We start from the raw sequence: 21,827 nt of genomic DNA on the forward strand, positions 1-21,827 counted from the left end.
CAGGTGGCCATCGGCTACGTGTATTGGGGAGAGGGGACCCGGAGCCACCTTCATGTGTGGCCTGACGAGGGGGGTGGGGGGCTGGGAGTTCAGGGGGCTCCTCCGGCAAAGATGAGCTCCAGGGCTGCTTGGATGTCACCCCCAGTGGCCTGCAGGGCCCGCAGGCTCAGCTCGTCATCCTGGATGCCCATGTCACGCAGCTGCTGCAGCTGGGGCTGCCACTGGCTCTGTGGAAAGACGGGCATGCATGGCTGTTAGCTGGGACCTGAAGACCACTCACTCAAGTCTTTCCTTTGGGTGGGGGGAGACGGGACAGAAACTGGGGGTTTCTTCAGCAATGTTCCTGACAGTAAGTTCCACAGGACGGGGTTTCTGGGAAGGCTAAGAGGAGGGCCGCAGAACAAACGGTTGGGTGAGAAAAAAGGAAGCAGGAACACAAGGAGCACAAGTGACCTGAGTCTGAACCCCAGGACACTGGAGCATTCACCCTACATCTGTGTACACACAGGAGGGGCTGCCCAAAGTTCCTGGGCACGTGGGAGGAAAAGCTAATGGATTTTTTTTTTAGGTGTGCGTGCGTGCGTGCGTGTGTGTGTGTGTGTGTGTGTGTGTGTGTGTACCAAAACCAACCTGCCCTCTGCCATCGCATCAAGTACAACTCACCATGCCCCTATGTTTGTCTTCTAAGACTATACATCTTTATGGGGACAGACGACCTCATACTTCTGCTGCTCAGCCCGTGTTTCACCAGCTGACCCTCAGTCACGTGACGTTGGCAGCCCAACACCTAACGCACAGCGCCACCAGGGCTCTGACACACACGCACACACACACCATCCTACCCACACAGATGGAGGTGAAGACACTGTGAGCATGGACGCAGTTGAAGAGATCTTTTCCCGGCCGCGCCCTGGTAATTTTGTTTCTTGGGGAAACATATGTATTCGTTCCTTCTACTTCCAGTCTGTGCCCTTCCCCCCCCTTGTTTTAACACAATCCTCCTGATCTTCCGGAGCAGTACACGGAGGAAGCCTAACTGTAAAGTACCCCATCCTGTGGATATCCTGAAATGCAACTGGACCAGTTCCCATCTCTTGCTATTATAAACACTGCTGCAGTGACGGACCATACAAACGTCACTTCCACACGCACGTACCTGAGTTCCCGGAATAAGGGTAAGTTCCTAAAGACGGCCTGCTAAGTAGCTCGGGGCTGTGGGGCCTTCTGTATTTCCTTTCCAGTGCACTGTCTGCTCACGCCCTTTGCCTGTTTCTCTACGGGGCTAGGACCCCTACACACTAGCAAGATTTCTCCTCTTCAAATGGGTAGCACAGCCTTTTGCATTAGTACTCTTCAGACTTGGCTTGTTTTTGTTTGGTTTCCTATGCAGGAATTTTCATTTTTTGTGAACTCAAAATGTTTTATTCTTAGACTTGTGGCTTCCTGAATTCCAAGAGAATAAAGCTGTAGTAAGTCACAAAAACAAAATGGAGTCGCGGAGAGGAGATGAGCCAGTCAGGGTGCAGTACAGCAGCGATGAAACACACAACTGTCCTCTAGTTCTTTAATGCTTCCCCCTACCTCCCTCGCACTGTCATGATCCCAATTCTACCTTACAAATCCGGCTAGACCAGAGCATGTACACGGGTACAGATAAGAGCTGGAAACACAGGGAATCCAGGATAAATAAACCCCTCAGGGCCAATAATGAGACTAGCCATAGCAGGAGGGGAAGGGGAAACCGATCACAATGATCGATCTATAACCCCCTCCCAGGGGAATGGACAACAGAAAAGTAGGTGAAAGGAGACATTTGTCAGTGTAAGACATGAAAAAATAATTTATAAATTATCAAGGGCTCATGAGGGAGGGAGGGTGGCGGGGAGAGGGGGAAAAATGAGAAGCTGATACTAAGGGCTCAAGTAGAAAATGTTTTGAGGATGATGATGGCAACAAATGTACAAATGTGCTTGACAAGTGTTCAGCTTAGGTGGGAAAAGAGCCAGTTCACCAGTGGGTAAGAGAAGGCAGTGGGGATGGAGTATTTATCCAGACAGGCTGGCAGGGGTGACATTGCTTACACACATGCACCACCCCACCCCCACCCCCACCACCCCAGCTCCAATCCACTTTCCAGGCCAGGTAGAGCCGAGGCGGTGATGTCCAGCTCAGAGCAATGATGAAACAAGGACTGGTTGCCTGCACGTTGTGCCCTGGTCCCCCTCCAGCCCACAAGGACCCCATGGCTTAGCAAGAACACCCGGGCTTGAACCATCTGGACTACACAGTGGCTTTGTGAGCCTGGGCAAGCGACAGGCAGGTCATGCGCACCCTAGGGCTTATCACTGTGAGCAGGGAAAAGCCCACCCTGAAGCAGCCAGCTGGCGCACGGTGGCCGGCCCACTCAGCTGCAGGGGGCCTTTCTATGAAGCTGAGGGCATAGCATCTCCCAGGACCGCCCGATCAAGGGTGTCTGCTCAGCCCGGCTCCCACTCTCCTTCCCTGGGCTCGCCTCAGGACCTTCTACAGGAACACCTCCCTCCCTGTATTCGCTCCGACAGGGCACAGCCTCTGCTCAGAAGCCTTCTGTCCAACCCCCAACACCCGTACCCTGCTTGGCTAACTTTTTATCAAAACAACATTTTGATGCTTGGGCAAATGCACAGAATAAATTACCCACTCAACAAGGGACACAGTCTGTCTCAGGACCTCAGGTGGCAACCCTTCAACGGAAGGGCACGTTCCCACTCCCTGCCTGGGCTCCCAGCCCCATTCTTTGCAGGCCACAGTTCCTCGTTGGCTGCTGTCCACTTTATAGACCTACTGTCCGGCTGAAAGGTGACCCCCAGGAATGGGTTTAATTCCACGTGTGAAGGGGGCCTCAGGGGCTACAGTCTCCGGTGTTTCACCCCTCTCCATCCGACCACGAAGTCTAATTCTTAAGACCTGGAATTCTGTTCTCCATTTCCTCCTACTCTGTCCTCCACTGAGGTCCAGGTCAGAGTCGGCCGTGGGGCATGCACCATCCGCAGGCCAGCAGACCATGTGGTTTGTGATTGCTCTGGATTGTTTCCGTGAGTCTGTGATTTCCCTCATTCTTTTTTGATCCAGATAAGCAGAGACCAGAAACTGTATCTCAGACGGTCCCGTGAAGCGTTAAGATCGCAGTCTCTACTCACCAGAGTAGGATGTACAACTGGGGTCTTTAAGGATGACTATTTTTGCCAACTGGCCTAGATGTGCCCCAAGACTAAGGTCCTAAGCCCTTAATGCAGTGACTTGGTCCCTCGAGGTGGTTGGTTGTGGCCAAGATGTTGGTAGAACTTTGGATGTTCTACGACAGACCTGGGCATATCTGCAGCACGTCAAATGTCCACTGCCAGACCTAGATGCCAAACCCACGCCTGTTCACCTCACAGACCTCTGTCTCCACTTGCAAATGACCACTGCGGGGGCTGTGCAGGGAGTAACACTGAGCACAGTGACCCTGACTCTGGGTCCCTCCCAGGGTCTTCCTTTGTGTCTTTCCCCTATGGCGCACCACCCTCCCTTCCCCCAAGTTGGCACCCGTCTCCTGCCCAGACAGTGAATGCCTCCCATCCCTGGTGACCAAAGAGGGTTTCTGTCTGTGTGTACACTGTTTTGAGACTTCTCTGATAGTGGGCCCAATACGACCTTTGTCCTTGTGTGATTGACTGATTTCACTCAGCAAGATCTCCCCCAGACCCCTCTTGTTGAGAAAGGTTTCCTACATTCTCGGTGTTCTTCAGTGTTTGCTCATAGTGTTCCGTTTTGTTTCCGTACATACTTCGCTTGCCCATTCAGGCAGGCACTAGGGTGGTTCTTTCTGCTACAACACACATGGGTCTGCAGACATCACATTTGTTACAGCTTTTCCTTCTCCAGGATATACAAGGCAGCTTCAAAAAGCTGGGTGAAAATGTGAAATTAAGAGATAATGGGATTTTCCCACAAAGCCCCCTCGTATTTCTAACCTTTTAAGGAAGTGCCATCCTCTGCTGCTGTGGGATGTAAAAAGCCTGTTCCCCAGCTTTGTCTCCCCCAAAGAGATGCTAAGCATTAGAGGCTGTTTGCCAGCACATGGTATGAGGTCAGATGCTTAGAGATATTCTCCCTGAAGGCATCTGGTCCACCTTAGGAGAGGCTCACCCCCTGCTGATAAGCATAGTAATTGTTTCCATGGAGAGCTAGAGAAGTGGTCAAGCCTGCCCCGTGACATCCAAAATTAGGCTGCCATCCTGAATCTAGGATTGGCCCATCTTGTCACATGTAGACCCCAATCCCTTCCCTTCCTATTGCATGTATACCCATAGATCACCCCCTCTCATTACTGTATTACCTGTAGTACAGCCCCTTCCTGTAACATATGTCTTTACCTGTAATTAGGGGGCTTGCACACTCCCAAAGGTATATAAGCCTTGGTTAGAAATAAAGAGCTCTATCCCCTGTCCTCTCCACCCCCCATCCTCTCTTCTGTTCCTCTCCCCCTGCCTCCTTCCCCTCCCTCTCTCCTGCCCTCTGGTCTTCCATCTCCACGTAGACCACCAAGCGGGGCTGAGATGAGCATGCTACCATGAAATGTGTCCGACTCCATTATTTCCATCTCTCTTCTATCCCTCTTATTCTCTATGACTTTACTATAATCTTTACTTCTTATCGCTGTACAATTGCGCCTACTGGACCCGTGATGATGTGTGAGAGGCGGGCTCCCCTGACATTCTGCATTCTGCAAAGCAGTTGTCTCGGGTTTTATGGTCCCACTAACCGTGTGGTCTCTTCCAGTCTCCCCACAGCCTCGCCAGCATTTATTGTTTTCTGTTCTTGTGATCACTGCTCCTATTCCCAGGATGAGCTGGGCAAGTTATTTTCATTTGCATCTCTCCAGTGGCTATTGACGGGCCCTAGTTACAGAGTGGGTTGCGCGCTCACTAGGAGCTCTGCAGGAGACAGGTGAGGCTGTCTGGCTTCATAGAGATTTACGTTCTTGGAAACCCTGCAGAGCAGGGCTACTCTGTCCTTTGGAGTCACAGGGGCTCCGACTTGACTCGACAGTGGTGGGCTGAAGAATAGTTAGTGATCAGGAGCTTCAGTGTCTTCTTTGGTGAAGTGTCTGTTGACGTCCTTTGCCCCTTTTTAAATGGGATTGTCTTTTTGTGATTGAGGTGTTACACTTTTCTATGGATTTGAGAGATCAGTCCCTCCTCAGGTTGTGGCCAAAACATTTCCCCCAGTTTATAGTGTCCGTGTTTCCTCTCTTGGAGAAGCCTCTTGATGCCCCTTAGCGTCGAACTTCTAGCAGTTCCAGTCACCACCTAGCTTCTCAGACCAATTCTTGGCCAATCAGGCTCACACATCCCCCCTTCCTCAGAACGGTTTTGGCTGGTGTTAAGACCTCCAGCTGGGCTGGAGTTCTCTCCTCACTGCTCCCCAAGAAGAGTACCTCCCTGTGGCCCGCTCACCCCGTCTGTGGACTCAGGCTTCGTACATGTGCTCCCTGACACAGACAGCCAGCAGGCCCCGAGTGCAGGAGTGGAGACCAGGGGAACCAAAGCCCTTGCTGGGAGCAATTCTCACCCATCACTGGCCACACCCCTGCTGTGCTGGTGTGAAGCATGTCGAGTGGGAAGGGCTTTCAGAGCGCTGAGAAGTGCTTAGAACCTGTGACGGTCAAGGATTGTGTCAACCAGACACCCGGGGTAAGGGGAGGCGTGGAACCCAACCTAGCAATGGAGTCACAGTCTGATGACACCTCCTTGGGGGAGTTGCCTTTTGTATAAAAAAGTGACCAAGCAGAGTTGAATCCTGTCTGGCTCCCTGCCTTCCACCGCCTGGGAATCTGTGTCTGCCTCCAGGGGGAACCCCCACGTGGGCCACCCAACCCTGAGTGCGCTCACCCTGCCACTTTCCCACCAACCCTGGAATAACAAGACTGCACCCATCGGCCTGTGACCCCTGCACGGTACTTCATCTTGCTGTGCCACGGGCCTGCAGAGGGCTCCGGCGAGCCTCGAGCCTGTGGACCTGGGTTAGACTGGGCTGGGACGCCTTCTTGCTATAAAATTACATCTAGATAGAAGTTCTTTGTGATACATCTATGGGTGCCACTCGTTTTCTCTCTGCAGACCACCCAGCCGGCCTGACACAGAGTCCAATGTAACATGGAAGTCCCATGGACAATAGGACGTGGGGAAGACTGACCTGGAGACTAGGCTGCCCGGAGGCCTGCAGAGCATGTTGTAGGGCTTGGCTGAAGAGATCATTGGTGATGGGTGTCCCTGACTGGACACTGGAGGACATTGGTGAAGTGCCTGAAGAATGGCCCTAAAAGACAAATCAGTTTGGTCAGTGTCACCCTTGGGGCCACCACACTTTAACAGCAGATACCCACTGCTGACACATTGATCTTGCAGTGAGGTACCTCACTCCTAGCCCCCGCCCCTTCCCCAGGGGCATGCCTAGGAAACCACCACCAAAAGGGGCCCAAAAGCTCTCTGCGGAGCAGGGGAGGCTCTACTTGCTGCTGCTCTGGGGCTGGGAGGGGAGAGACCATTCTCAGCCACCAGAGGGCCTCCCTCACGCAAGGCTGTGCTGAACTCCAGCTTCCTAATCCCACAGGCAAGCAGGAAAGAACACTCCCCATGCCACCCCAGGGTGCGCAGTGAAAACCCCCAGCAGAGTGCAGCACGACTAGGCCCAGTGCCAGAGTGAACCGCGGCAAACCCGTCCTCCCACGAGGAGCTGAGACCTTCCCAGCCTCTCTCTGTACCTGGGTGCCGGGAGTTGGCGTGTGCGAGCTGCTCTCCGGAGTGCTGGCCAGGGCCAGGGCGGTGGCCAGCTCACTCTGGGTGATGGGGCGAGGGCCAGCGGCTCCGCTGTACCCCAGGGAGGCTGGGCGGGAGCTGGGTGCGCTGCTAGAGGGCGTCGACCTGGTGCTCTGGAGAAAGGGGCACTGGGATCAGGGACATGGTACTGCAGAATTCCCCGCTGGGCCCCAGCCCCATTCCCAGAGCAATGGGAGACCTCCTAGGCTTCCAGGCTCAGGAAAAGGTCCAGAAAAACAGAATCCTATGATGTGGGCTCGGCCACCTCCCAGGCCCCAGGTAGCCCCAGCAGTAGGCAGCCAGCCAGCCAGCCTGCTTACCGGGTGAAAGTCATCCTCGTCATCAGAGAGCCCTTCAAACAGGAAGCCACCTGAAGGCGGGAAGAACAGATTTCAGGGGGAGGCTCAGAGAGGCATGGGCGAGGCTCCCAAACCTCAGCTTGGCTCAAGTGACTCTCCAAATGTGTACTTGCATCCCGCCCATTAGAAAACTACAGGACAGATGCACTTCCTGACTCAACCCACGAGCTCCCCAGCAACGCCCTGGGCCAGAGCTTTACATAGATATACAGGCGCGGCTGCCACCACCACCCCCACCACACCCCCACCCCGGGACCCACCTTCCCTGCTCCCAGGGCTCACCTGGCATGTCCCGGTAGGAACTGGAGGGCATGCTCCGGGAAGAGGAGTCTGCCCCGGGCAGTGGGGTGCTGCCCGCCACTGAGTGCAGAACCAGCACAATGGCGTTGACCAGAGCCGGGTGGGCAGGCACCAACCTGGCAGGAGAAACACAGGGTGACTGGGAAGCACAGAGACCTCAGCTGTGGCGTGGCGGGGGACAGGGCTCCCGGGTGGCCCTCATGACAGTAAAAGCCCGCAGGCAGATGCCATTAGCAGCTTCCTCCTGGAGGCGAAAACTGAGGATACATCGAAAAAGTATAGAAACCTTGACCAACCCCAGGGTTACAAGATGTGTCATCTCTACAGACACACATCGATCTGGTGTGAGCGCAAGTTGAACACTCATCAGTAAAATGATTGCATCCATGAAGGGATCACTTTGGTAATAAATATAAGTGCGGTCAAAAGTTCTTAGAAAGTAAACATCAAATGTAAAGACAAACAACGCCAAGGAGATCTTGTCAGACCGACCGACCCAAGTGACCCTCACAATACATAGAGCCCAATCTCTCAAAGGTTGCAGAACGCTAAATATCACATAGTTTCATGCATAAGGTAACAGTGTGTAATTATGTCCTTTTTAAAGAAGCTGTCTTTTAGAGAAAATGCCTGGTTTCGTTCACGTGTCAATCTGACGCGTGTCCAAAGACAGAGGCATGTAGGAAATGTATAACATAGAACTCTCAGAACGTGAAGCTACTGCTTCTCGGCACATCCTCCGTCCGGGTCTACACACTTCCAAAGGTGGCGCCGCCCTCTCACCCATCCCCAGAAAAGCCTGCACTCATCTGTTTGCAGCAGCGCTGGCACCCTCACGTCCTTTGAGGTTTGCAAACCAAGAGGAAGTGGAAAGGGGAGAGACCAGGGCTGTAAGATGGGTGTACCCGGTAAGGGCAGATGGGTGCACCCGGTAAGGGCTCCCAAGAAAACCCCGAGACAGCCTTGGTGCCCTTGAAGAACGAGCAAGTGGTGTGTCACGGGGGAGAACTCCTGCGTGCAACTTTCCTGGATGATTTCTCACCAATACCGTTTTTCATCTTCGTAAAATTGCTTCCTAATATGATTCTGTGATTGTCCTGTGTCCTTTGAGAGAATCTATCAAGAATACTTTTGGGGACCCCATTAACCTGCAGAGCTGGCCTCCCTGTCTTAAATTTAACTGGCCCAGGAGATTCCATCGGAAGCCACTGTCTTGCTTTGGGGACCTGGTTTTCTGGAAGGCCTCTAAGAGAACTTGTTTGCAGCCGTCACTGATCACACACAGTCGGGTTCAAACATGTCCCTTCTGGCCGTAATTCCTCGTGTGATGTGTGGTAACTCTGGACTCAATTTTTGGAGGGTGTTCTCTGCTACATCAGTGGACAGGATTTGGAGGGGTATGACCTTAGTTGAGGGTGTGACTTGCTTCTCTGGGGGCATCTTTAGACTCTACGAGAGGGTGTGACATGTGACATCCTCCTTTGTTCCCGTGGTAGAGGGAATGGCAGGACTCTGCTCCAGTCGAGAGACCCTCTCGGAAACTCACAGGGGCAGCTCTACCCTGTCCTACAGGGGTGCTCTGCGCCAGCATGGACCCGATGGCAGGGAGTCTGGGTTATGCTCTGCTAAAAGGCAAACGCTGCACCTTCATCAGACCCATTCTTCTGCGTCCCGACTGAGCTCTGGTAGAAGATGGCCTGCTTTGGCTTTCGGAGACTTTCTTTGCAATGCTACAATGAATCACAAGACAAAAGGGATCATACCCAAAGGAGAAGTGGGGGGAAATGGAGCCGAATAGCATCTTCAAAGAGGTAGACATTTGAAGCATCTTTAATCTCCAACTCCTTATGAGCAGCCTGGTGTTAATCTTTCTAGAGGAGCTCAGTCCCCCAAGAGCACATCTGCATGAGCGCCGCACTTTCCCTTTCATAAGGGGGCCACACTTACGTATCCAGCATGCTGGGATCAGCGAAGACAGAGAAGAGGTCCTTGTCTTGAAGAACCCCTGAAAGAGAACAAGGCTCCCTTCAGAGACTGCGCTGATGGCCAGACCCAGAAGGGTCAGCACTCTCCGTCTTACCACTCCTGCTTGTTCCCCAGGGGACGGGCCCACCTCCCACCGCCCTCCGCACCTGCACCACACACACAGTACCAACCGCCCCAGAGAGCTTCTTCCCTACATCTGGGTGCCCCCCTAATCTAGGAGGCTCACAGGAGTCTTCCCAATGGCTGTGGTTTGGGCTGACCATGTTAGCCCTCCAAGGGGACGAGCTCTAAGAGGGCTGGGCAGCTCTGACACATTTTAGCTGCTTCAACTCCTCACACGACCAGCGACTCTTTAAAACAGGGCCAAAGTCTCTTTAGGGTAACTGCTCTCTCTTTTGGCAACAATTCCTACTCCTGCACTTACCGAGAGCAATGGGGTCACTGCTGAGGCCCGGGGTGGCCACAATGATCTGGTCCAAGGACTCCTTATTGCTGAGCATCTTAAAGACCTGCAGGGAAAATGGGGAATGCTAAGTATCCCATGCAGCGCGACCCACTTCCCAAATGCCCATGCTTTCCACGCAGGCTTGCACAATGGAGTGACAAATGCTTCCTGTGAGCGCTCCACAATGGAACAGCAGCAGCCCCCGGAAACACATGCGCCTCCTTTTATTCTGGCTAACTGGAGGAGAAGGCCGCAGCAACAAAAGGCAAGCCCAGCAGTAACCCTTCCATCTCTGGTCCCTTCCCATCCCCCTCCCCCCTCCCCCCCTACAGTTCTAATGCCCCCAAAATAACAGAATTCATTAGAAGCCCAAGAACAAAGGGTCTGTTTGAGGCCCCTGGCATCCTCTTCCATCCCCATTCCATTATCCTGTCACATTCCCTGGAATTCCTGAGCTGTGCTAATTTGGCCAGTAGAGGCTCTGACAAAAAGGCCTCTGGGCCGCCCATGTCCCCAGAGAAGCAATCCAGGCAACAGGGCCAGGGGCAGGCAGCGCTGACACCAGAGGCTCTGGACCCTCTGCCTGCCCCCACAGTTGGCCCATCAGCTCACTTTCAGGAGAGGCTGGAGCGTCGTCATTTGAGGGAACCAGCACTGTCCAGCCAGCCGGACGAGAGGGTCTTTGGAGAAGACAGGGCTCTACTGAGGCCCACAGGCAGGGCTAAAACTCCCCGAGGCACTCTTGGTTGCCATAGCAATGGGCTTCCAGAACCCACTCTACCCCCCTCCCAGTTCCATCCCTCCCTCTCTCCGGCAGCCAGGGCAGGCGGCTGGGGCGGCCTGCGCTTGGAGCACACTCACCGCCTCTCGGTAGGAGGAGCTGCCGTGCAGGGCGGTGTGCAGCACCCGGAACTCCCTCAAGGCAGCCGCTCTGTCCACAGGCTCTGCAGTGGAGACACTCACGTCACCCTCCGGCTCCGGCCCTGGTCCAGCCACCAACCCAGGCATGACTCCAGCACGTGCCCACGTGCAACTTGGTCTCACGTCCCCTCTTTCTCATGGCCCAGTGCCGAGGTTGGAATGCCCACTCCAAAAAGCCCATTCAGGCCACGGATGGGAACACTTCACTCTCTCTGAAGAATTTTAGTAAATTAAAAAGACACACACAAAAACACAGGCAAACAAATTCAAGTTTCAGCAGAGGAGAATGTTAATGACCACATGAAAGAGAATACGCTGATCAGTCTCCCACGCTGGGAGTTCAAGAGGAAGTGTATGCAACTCGGGCTCCTCCTGTGCACTAGGGATCGACCCACCGCCACCATCAATGTGGACTCACAGTGACCCTGCAGAGCCTGTATAGGCAAAGTATAGGGTTTTGGAGAGTGGAAATCTTCATAGACGCAGATGGCCTCATTTTTCTCCCACGGAGCAGCTGGGAGATCCGAACCGCTGACCTTGTGGTCAGCAGGTCAACACTTCGCCCGCTGTGCCACCAACACTCCTCGTATATTTGGTTAAGAAGATGTCGTCAACTCCGCAGACTCATATATGCAGTCATTTTAACTAGGGACTGCCAACCATCTTCACCTTATGGAGCTATGTTGACACAATATGTGAAGAGAAAGAAATAGAACAGAGTTGTACGCACATTCTCTGGTACAGCTCTGCAGAATGTGTCACCGTGCATATGGTCCAAACTGGATAGGGACATGATGAAAGGCACTTAAGTCGTGGGCAACTGTCTTTCTCCTTGATATCTTCTTTCAGGCTTGAACTTAAAAGACACACTTGATAGCAAGTGTCTCACTGGGGCCCCAAACCCCTTTCTGACCTCTGGACAATTGCTCTTCTTCTCTGTGGGGGAAGTCTGGGAGTTGCCTTCGTTTTACTTGATTATCTTGCCATTTTAGGCCATCTGCCCATGTCAGCGGGGAGGACACTGAGGTTACGGGGAAGGGTGGGAGGTGGGAGGTTCTCTCTGGATCACACTTAAGAAGTGTGGCTCTTCTCCCCTGGGAACATCGCTTGTGACTGAACAGATGTGTGTATGTGGATTGCCCACTTCCAGGTGAACTAGCACTGCTGTGATTGCTCAGTGTGGTAGCCATATTCTTACCTACAATCCTAGTCATCTCCAGAAAAATATTCCTCTTCGTTATCTAATGAATTCAATCAACAAACAAGCATGTACTAGACGTGCACGCCTCAGCCAGCTTGGGGCAAGGGACGGAATAAAAGAGTCTGCCGGCAAGACAGCAGACACAGGAGGCGGGAGAGAGCAGACCGAACACACATGATGCTGAGGGTGCCAGCAGAGCTGTGTGTGCATCCCGGGCACCAGGAACACAGAGGCAGGGAAGCACACTCAGAATGACCAGGGCACCATGCTGCCTCCAAGTGGAGCCCATTTGCATGGGTGTTTACAGTCGAGCAGCTGTTTCCTGGGAGGAGGAAGCGTGCCACGCCAAGTGAGAAGGCTTGCCCAGCAAAGGCAGGGCGGGAAGATGAGAAGAATGTGGGCTTTGAAGGATCTGCGTCTTTGTGTGGCCCCAGCTCTGGACGCACATCCCTGCCCGCTGGACAGCAGGCCGGGTGAGATCCAGAAGCGCTTTGCAGCTGGCCCAGGAGAACCGAAGGGATCTGGGTGGGAGGGGTGTGACTGGCACGTTCTCGACAAGGCTTTAATCCAGGGGGAGATCAGGACACTGCTCGCTTTGAGAAGCGGGGGTTCAAGGATCAAACCGCGGCCACACCTTCACAAAAAGTTTCTTTCCAGACCAAAGGTTCATTTTCACCTCCCAATTAAAGTCTGTTTGCATCAAAATTCATCTCTAAGCAGAAGGGAGGAATGGGACATTTACTATCTTAGTATTAATAATCAGCTAAAAGTAGTGTCTCAATAACATCTCTGAACTAATTTCCCCCTTTGGAAAGGGGAGGCAGCCAGCCCAGTGGAAGGACAGACACACTTTCTGTGCCATGAAGACTTGGGGGTCACATTCCAACTGTGGTGTTCCTTTCCTAAGCAGGCGACCGTGAAGAAGTGCCACTCCAGGCCCTTCCCTTCATCTACACAATGGTAATGCTGTTACTTACATCCCAAAGCCACTACAAGCTACCAGAAGGCAGAAAACCCAGCTCACAGATGCAACAGATGTTGCTTTCCTTCTACCAGCGCCCCTGCGCCAGAGGCCACCAGGGGCATACTTCAAGGTGAACAAGCTGGGTTCCCTGTTCCTGACATAGAATGTGCAGACGGGAGTCCTGGGCTGTCTCAATGAGAGGCCAGTGAAAGGACTTCCTATAGGAGCTGGTTGGGTGATTTGGATGAAAGTTTAAGGAAGAGGGATTTGGGGTATGAATTGGATGCTGTTAGGAAGTGGGGTTGATTTCATGACTGACTAGCTAGAACAGGGGTCTTCAAACTTTTTAAACACGGGGCCAGTTCACTGTCCCTCAGACCCGTTGGAGGGCCAAACTATAGTTTAAAAAAAAACTATGAACAAATTCCTATGCACACTGCACATATCTTATTTTGAAATAAAAAACAAAACGGGGCAAAAACACCCGGCAGGCTGGATAAAGGTCCTCGGCAGGCCCCATGTGGCCCGCGGGCCGTTTGAGGACGCCTGATCTAGAAAGATGCTCTCTAAATTCAGGTGAGGTATACTCAAGATTTCACTTTTGGCTCTTGTGGCCTTTGGGCTTGTTTAGCTTTTCTTCAGATTCAACCTAACTTTAGAGACCACATCAAGAACAGATTTAGTGCACTGGGCGCTAATGACCCAAGACCAGAGGAGTGATGGGAAGCTCTCAGGACGTCACCCAAGAAGAAAGCCAAAGGGAAGAAAAACCAAAACGGACGTCACGAGAGAGAGACTAAAGCAACGAGAAGAGAGGGGGACGTAAAAGAGCGGACCAGATTTCCAAGGGAGGACGGGCAGCCCAGCGACTCCAATGACAGGCGCAGAGGCCTGCAGTTAGCACGTGAAAAGGGAAGAACGAGCTCAGCATTCCCAAGCGGGAGGTTCAAGCCTCGCGTCCCCAATGAGAGCCACTGTGCCACCAGGGCAGTTTCGAGAGGCAGCATAGCATCGAGAACTGAGGGTCCTGAAAGAAGAAATCCAAGCGAAAACAAGGCTCCACCGACCGAATGAAAACCAATGGAAAGGTTCCAACACACTGGTGCGGCACGGGACGCACTCACTCACAAGGCCACGAGATTTGAAAGGCTGCTACCTGGGCAACTGACTGGAAGAGATCCATATTTGCACCCATTCCAAAGAAAGGTGATCCAGCAGAACGTTCAAATTATAGAACCGTATCATTAATGTTACCTCCACATAAAGTTATGCTGAAAAGCATTAAAAAAAATCATTGCAGCAGTACATCAAAAGAGAGCAGCCAGAAATTCATGCTGGATTTTATGTTTACTTGTGTTTCATTGCCTAGGTAAAGGCATTCTACTGTGTGGATCATATCCTTGGATACTATTGCTAAGAATGGGAATTTCAGAACACTTAATTGTGCTCACGCTGAACCTGCACACAGACCAAGAGGCGGTCAGTCCAACAGAACAAGGGGGCACTGGATGGTTTACAATCAGGAAAGCGATGCACAAACAGGCCTGTATCCTTTCCCCATACTTATTCAATCTGAACGCTGAGTAAATCACCTGGGAAGCTGGGCTACATGAAGGAGAATGGGTTGGGGGCGGGTGGGTGAGAGGGAGGGGAACTGGGGAGATCAGTGGATGCGGAAGTGGGGGAGCATTAGAGCTGATTGTGATGATGCATCTGCACCTCTCTTTAGAAGAGGTTTACTATGGAGCTGTAATGATATGTGAATATTACATCAAGAACACTATTAAAGAAACCAAACTTGAAGGAGGAAGAGTTCTTCCGTGGGGGCACTGAGTTCATTCGAATGGTGGTGGAGCCATTTGGAGGGACAGCAACAATGGTTGCACCACACGAAGAGCATCGTGAATGGCACTGAATTATACATCTTGAAGTTGTTGAATCGGCAGATGTTTCGTTTTGTATGTTTTTGCCAAAATTGAAAAAAAAAGTACATGAATAACAATGAGTACAGGGGAAAATATTTTCTAAAATTGACTGTGATAATGACTGTACAATTCTGGTTGTGGATGAACTAATGAATTGCATGTTATGTGGATGAAGTGCCAATAAAACTTAAAAAAAGCAGAGACTGTGCATCAAGATCGGAGGAGGGCTCATGAACCACCTTTGGGATGCAGACGACGTAGCTTGCTTACTAAGAGTGAAGAGGACTTGAAGCTCTTACTGATCACAACCAAAACTACAGTGCTGAGTACGCACTGCACCTTAAGGTAAACAAAAACCCTCACTGCTGACGCAGCAAACTGCAGCCCAGTAAATGGAGAAAAAATTGAATTTCACTCTATTCGGCTCCACAATCAATACTCATAGAAATAGCAGTCAAAAAAAAAAAAGAAACAGCAGTACAACAATCAAACAACAGATTGCACTGGGAAAGTCTGCTGCAAGATCAATTAAAAATGGTTAAAAAATGGTAAAAAAAAAAAGCAAACGTGTCACTTTAAGGACAAAGGTGCACCTGATCCCAGTCATGGGATTTCCAATCAGCTCATCTGCCTAAGAAAGCTGGACAATGACTAAAGAAGAAGAACAGAAGCCGGTGAGTTACTGTATGGGTGAAGAATGTGGAAAAGTACCACCGTCCACTACAAGAACACATCTGTCCTGAGGATGTACTTTGGAATTGTTACCAAGAGGAACCAAGACCTGAGATGAGCTGGATTGAAACGGCGGCTGCAACAACGGGGTCAAACACAGTCACGACCGTGGGGAAGGTGCAGGCCCAGGCAGTGTCTCATCCCGGTGCCCACGGGGCTGCTGGGAGTGGTCGGCACGGACTCAGTGGCACCTGTCCATTAACAACATGGAGAGCAGTGGTTCTCAACCTTCCTAACGTGCGACCCTCATGTGGTGGTGACGCCCCAACCATAAAATTATTTCCGTTGCTACTTCATCACTGTAATTTTGCTACTGTTATGAATCCCGGTGAAAGGGTCGTTCGACCCCCAAAGGATGAGAACCGCTGATCTAGAAGGATGGTGAAGAGCAAGGCTAAATCTGTAACTGGTAAAGCAGCAGTTATTTATTTTAGCCGGGACAAAGCGATTATTTGGTCACTTTTTGTAGTATGGGCAATGTTCAGGTTTTTGCCTGTGAGCAGACATGATAGGAATCTTGTTTTTGTCTTGATCCATTCTGGTCTCGGAGCAAGCAGACTGGTCTCGAGCTCCGAAACTTTGAGACGACCAGGAGCTAGCTGACCGCCCCAGGCCAGCCTCCAGACAGCAAGGGTGGCTTTGGCCTTTCTCACTTCCCATGGGTATCCAAGGGATGTTTTGTCCTTTATGGACTCAATTTCAAGCTGATAACTAGCCCCAGTAATCATGAGCATCATAAAAATGTCAAGATGGAAGTTTAACAAAGCGAATCTCTTTTCTGTAACTTAGCTATATCCTTGCTGAGGTAATTTAAAACACAAAATGAAAAACTTAAATGAATTCTGAATAGTACCTTCTACTCGTAAATCACAGAGGCCTTAGATGTAGTTTCTTCAAGATCTACTTTAACACTGCTTGAGAATTGTCAAGCTTCGGGAAAATAAATTACCAATACAGCAGGAGTCACATTTGCTAACAGAGCAAATCACTACCTGAGGCAGTTGCAGGAAGGGAAATATAAGCACTGGCGAGATTAAAGTTTCCAGTCCCTCTCTAGTAAAAACAACAGCAACAACAGGATGCCAAGTTCACTGATAAATAAACTCTTCACCAACAGGAGTTTTAAATAGATACACACTTCTCATCTCATGAGAAAGCAGTAATGAACTTAGAGACGTGGTGATGGCAGCCAGGAGTTAAAAAATGGCCTCTTTAAGTTCTTCCCCAGTAAGTAGGTAATCATAGAACCACCTCGGTAGATCACCCCGACGTCTACCCAAATTCCCGTCCAGAGAACACCAGACTCTTCCCGCATTGTCCAAGGGCCAGCCCCTCACTCACCTGGTTTCTGGTCAGGTTCGGGCCAAGACTTGCGCAGAACATGGACTGTGGACCCAGGTTGAATGCCGTAGAAGTCAAGGGTTTGGTCATCTTTTAGCTTCCGCCCACAGTAGATCAGATCTAAAAAAAAAAAGGAATAGTTTGTATTTTGCTCCTCAAAACAATGGAGATAGTTAGTCTCTGTCCTCAGAGAACCTTATCTTGATTGGCCAGATAGTGGAGAAGGAAGGACACATGCTCAAAAGGTATTCAACTTTACTTAACAGCTGTTCTTGAGTACGAGCTCACCAAATGAAGGTACACACAGTCTGCGCACAGAAATAATCTTAGAGCTTAACACTATGGGGATTGCTCACCTTACACAAATGGAAAAAAAAATTCAACAATAAAAAAGTATAGCTGGGTGTTGGGGGGAGAGGGGCACAAAGCTCCCGGGGCTAGTTGGGTCCCTTACCTTTTAAAAATTATAACGATTGGGGGCTAGCTGAATCTCTGAAACTACTGGCTTGAAATAATCTTGAAAACAGAAGACAAAACTATCCTCTGAGATGTGCATTTAGCCAAACTAGAGAAACATGTCTTCCTGGAGCATCTCTTTACCACCATCTATATGGGATCAAAGGGATTACAGCAACGGGGAAGATGAGATGACAACCTTAAGAGAACAGTGTGTGCTCACTGGGCAAGAATCGTTCACAAAGAAGGCGAGAATGGTTTTACCAAACTCAAAGGAAGTCATCAACTCCCCTGAATTGTGTGGTTGGATTGGAGTATCAGGCAGATTCAGAACGGTTGTGGGGAAATGGATTGAAAATGAGGACATTTCGCACTAATTTTTTGAAGGCCCTTTGTATGTTTTGCTGTGCACATTTGCAATGACAAAAAAAACTGACGCCAAAACTCCTTCCTCCATCAGGAATGTCCTTGCCATCTTCATTTCCTTTTTCATTACCTTCTCGCTAACCAACTAACCAAACAAGCACCCTTCTAGTCATTCCTTATGACCTACCTCAAATGGCATATACAGGGAGCCTCCACTGGCCAGCCCCCTCCTTCCTCCCCCACTTAAATTGTATGCACCTTCAGAGAAAAAAGTCCAACCATGTTCAGAAATTGTGTATAAAGTAGCTCAATATATGTCACAGAAATGGCAACCGACAGTTTTAGTGTATGATTATTTCTGTCCGCCTAACACTCATTTCCCTGAACAGATGCAAGGCCCTCTGTTTATTCTGGGAGCAACATGAGGCTTTCTACCCCTGTACAGGGGAACAGCCTCAGAAACCCACAAGGGCTGTTCTACCGTGTCCTATGAGTCAGAACCGACACGTGAGTGTTTTTTGGTTTGGTTTTTTAATTAACACCTGTAATTCCGCCCCAAGAGAAGCCAGACCAGCTGCTGATCCTAGTCTGCAGAGACTCACCAATCAGCTCAGGGTCTGGAACAGATTCCTGGAGTTTTCCAGCAATGAGCTGCTTCAGAAATGAGATACTATAGCCCCCCAGTGAGTATTCTCCCAGCTCTGTCTCTGGCAACCGAAGGATGGACTTTGGGGCAAGTGGCTGGTCAGCCAGCTTCACCGCCAGATGCCAGTCTGAGAGAGACATCCTCTCTCTTTCGCGCTCTCTCTTTCTCCCTGTAAAAGAACAAGGTTTCAGTGGTTACTTCTTACTTCTATCCACCTACCCCAGCAAGCGACTGAACGAGGGAATCTTCATTTCCTATTGGATTGCCTCACACTGTAGCACTCTTATCAGAAAAAGCACGGCAGGCAGCACAAGAGGCCAGCGTGTCCTCTAGTCTCCTCTGATCCCACCTGCGATGGGAGGTAAGCCCTAACAGCTCTCTATGCCTCGGTTTATCCATCTTCACAAATCTTCACAGTAAGAACACAAATCAACATAACAGGGATATTGTGAGGTTCAAATAAGATCGAACCCTCTCCCTTCTGTAAATGTCCTTATTTCAGGCCTTTTTCCTATCAACTCTTGCTTGAAGTCTTAGAACAGCTTTCTAGCAAGTCCTCAGATTCTTGCCTTCCCTCTAACAAGTACCCATACAGTCTCCCATGTCATCATTTTAAAGCAGATCTGATTGAGTCCTCTGCTTACAATGCCTCCAGACCACCATTGTGAATGATTCTAAACTCGACAGCCAGCCTTATAAAACTCCTCCTATCCGTAACAGAGCCAGCCCTGTCCCCACCCCCAGCATGTTAAGTGCACTGCATGAAGTTTCTATTTGTGAACAAAGGTCTCACCTTATTTTACATCTTTTCCCTCTTGGGCGTCTTAGCAAACTACTACCAAGACCAACCCAAACACAACCTCCTCTGCCTCCTCTTCCTCCCTAGGCTCTCCCTCCTCTGCAGTTCCAGAATCCCCTCTCAAGGCAAAGGGCCCAAATACCCGAGTCTTCTCAGTCCCCACGGCAATTCTGGGGGTCTTTTCAGTCCCCACGACAAATCTGGGGGACCCTTGTAAATAAAAACTTTTATTTTTGTCTTATTGTCCCAATTCCTGGCACATAATGGATGCTCAAGAAGTGAATCAGAAACTCCTACGGTTGAAGAACCGTTTAGGACAGGACAAGCCCTCGCTTGCCTAAGTCATCATCCCTGCTGACAGGGAGGCTTCCGGTGAGGGAATGGTACCAGAAGGGTACCACACATCCTCAAGGTCCAATTCATCTCAAGGGTAAACGCAGTAGAAGGAATAGATCGTTTTGGACACCCTAGCTCACTGAATCCTCACAATTGGCATTATCAGCCACATTTGAGTGACGAGGGAACCACGACCCCAAAAGGCGACGTCATTGGCCCAGAGTCCCACAGCTAGCTAGCTCGTCGTGGGGCAGTGACACCTGCACACCGTAGAGCCATCTAACTAAAGGACACAGAGAAACCCACCCCGCAACCCGGGGCCCGGCGCCCTCACCCGTTCCGCGGAAGGAACCCGGCCGCCGAGCCGCCGGTGTAAACACTCACGCTGGCCCTCGCCGGAAACAGGAAGTGCCCCGAAGCCGGCATGCTGGGAGTTGTAGTTCCCGCTGCTGCCCCGCCTCTAAAACTAACCTGCGGGCTAGGCGTGCCCGGGCGGAGCTTCCGGTTCCGGGAGAGGCGTGGCGTACGGAAGTTCTGGCGCGAGGATATTCCCGTGTTTCCTCTGGAAAGGCTCCTACTTCTTGTCACTTCCCGGTTACGCTGGTCCAGAAAGGAAGACCTCGTTTGGGTTTTGAAAAAGCTATGAAAGGCCTCTGTGATTCTTACGCTTTTAGAAACATTATGATCTGCCGGTTATGCCGTGTTGTAACAGCGATGCCGGGTGGGAACGCCCTCCCCTGATCGCTGGCGCTGATCCCCAGCCAGGAGGGTCACTTTTCAACCAGAAAAGAGCGGCATTTTCAGCCACCACCACTGACCACACCAACTGTTCCCTGTAGCTCTCAGGAGGAAGACGGATGCCCTCAGGGTGATGTCTGCCTCCTGTTCTCCTAGCCCCTGACTTCTTGCTCTTAGCCAAAAGGTCGAGAAGCGATGCCACTGACTTCTTGCGGCGAGTTTTTCTATGGGAACATACCTGGAACCAAACGAGGATTACTATCGGCCCCCTTTGGGCTCCTGTGCGCACCCAACGTGCATTTGTAGGGTTCTATAACGGATTCATAGAATCCGTTTGGGAAGGAAGAGTTCCGCTGAGCTGTCATCAGCTGCATATTTTAAATGGAAAAAAGTTCCATCTGGTTAAGATTCGTTTGTACACGAACATTCATTGGGATGAACTAAACCGTTGAAGAAGGGCTTTGTCTGATTAGATTATGTAGTATGTAAATCAAGGACTAAGGAAAGTTAAAAATAATGCGCAGGTGGATATAAGAAAGTAACAAGGATGCTCAGAGGCGCTAAAGGCACAAAAGTAAACAACCCTTGACTACCCCAGGGCAATAGGTGAGCAGGCTAGGCTGGGCGTACCTAACTTCAGCATTGCAGGTGGATCACCCTCTGCTGTTTTCCTGAGTGATGGGAATGGCTTGCAAATCTGTCTTCAGGCAGGTGAAGCCCAGGTTCTTCGGATTATCCATTCCTCTAGGCTCCTTCCCTTTTTAACTACTAAGGCACTGCCATCTGAACTGTTATCATGTAGTGCTATTAACATCTCACTGTTACACTCAATTGATACTGTGTCATAACTACCTGCAGGAGAAGACTGGAACCCAGTCCTCACTTCTGAGTTCCTCAAAGAAGTACTGAATATACGCAAATAACTCACTGCCACCCAGTCCATTCCCACTCAGCAACCAAAACCTCTGGCTTTGATCTGTTTCATTAAAAGCTCCACCAAGAGATCGGCAAGAACCTTGTCCTCTACTTTTATCAGCAGCAGTTGACCTGGCCTGCCATACAGTAGGTGAACACTAGGTGTGGAACAAATAATTCCAAACAAAGCTACCAACCAAATGGAGCTGTCTTGCTGGAAGAGGAAGTAGGCCTGTTCAGAAACACTGCAGTGATCATTATTAGATGAGCAAATGAATTAACAGATAACCCAGGACTAAGTTATGCAATAGAAGCTGTTCTCTGAAGCAAGGATCAGATTCTAGAAGAAATGCAAAGCCTAGACACAAGACAAAGATAGATGACCAGACTCATGTAGTCAGACAGAGAAAGTGTTTTCTTTTGGGGCCCAGGCCTTTGAGCCAACCCACACTTAGAAGTATTGACCCTCACCCACTCTTTTTACATTTTATTCATTAAACCTTCAGTGAGCACAAGAAGGAGGAAACTGTTCTAAAACTGATTGGGGGCATGATT

The 21,827-nt window shown here is 50.5% G+C and overlaps 1 protein-coding gene across 2 annotated transcripts; it reads right to left on the reverse strand.

Annotated features, from left to right (window-relative positions):
• UBL7 (ubiquitin like 7) lies at positions 1 to 20,110 on the reverse strand. Of its 2 annotated transcripts, none has more exons than XM_045285807.1 (11): positions 20,091 to 20,110; positions 18,441 to 18,653; positions 17,017 to 17,136; positions 10,794 to 10,876; positions 9,912 to 9,996; positions 9,449 to 9,506; positions 7,484 to 7,617; positions 7,163 to 7,212; positions 6,788 to 6,955; positions 6,220 to 6,342; positions 1 to 227 (listed from the first exon to the last, which is right to left on the reverse strand). In XM_045285807.1, the coding sequence occupies exons 2-11, from the start codon at positions 18,622 to 18,624 to the stop codon at positions 90 to 92; spliced, it is 1,143 nt and encodes a 380-aa protein (XP_045141742.1). In that variant the 5' UTR covers positions 18,625 to 18,653; positions 20,091 to 20,110; the 3' UTR covers positions 1 to 89. The 2 variants fall into 2 exon arrangements, with proteins under 2 accessions (XP_045141742.1, XP_004712023.1); XM_004711966.2 differs by lacking the exon at positions 20,091 to 20,110 and adding an exon at positions 19,954 to 20,036.
• Between the last annotated feature and the right edge of the window lie 1,717 nt (positions 20,111 to 21,827).

The sequence above is a fragment of the Echinops telfairi genome, unplaced genomic scaffold, assembly GCF_000313985.2.
Source record: "Echinops telfairi isolate 266 unplaced genomic scaffold, ASM31398v2 ScPeMD7_7475;HRSCAF=8513, whole genome shotgun sequence".
In the NCBI taxonomy this organism is placed as follows: Eukaryota; Metazoa; Chordata; class Mammalia; order Afrosoricida; family Tenrecidae; genus Echinops; species Echinops telfairi.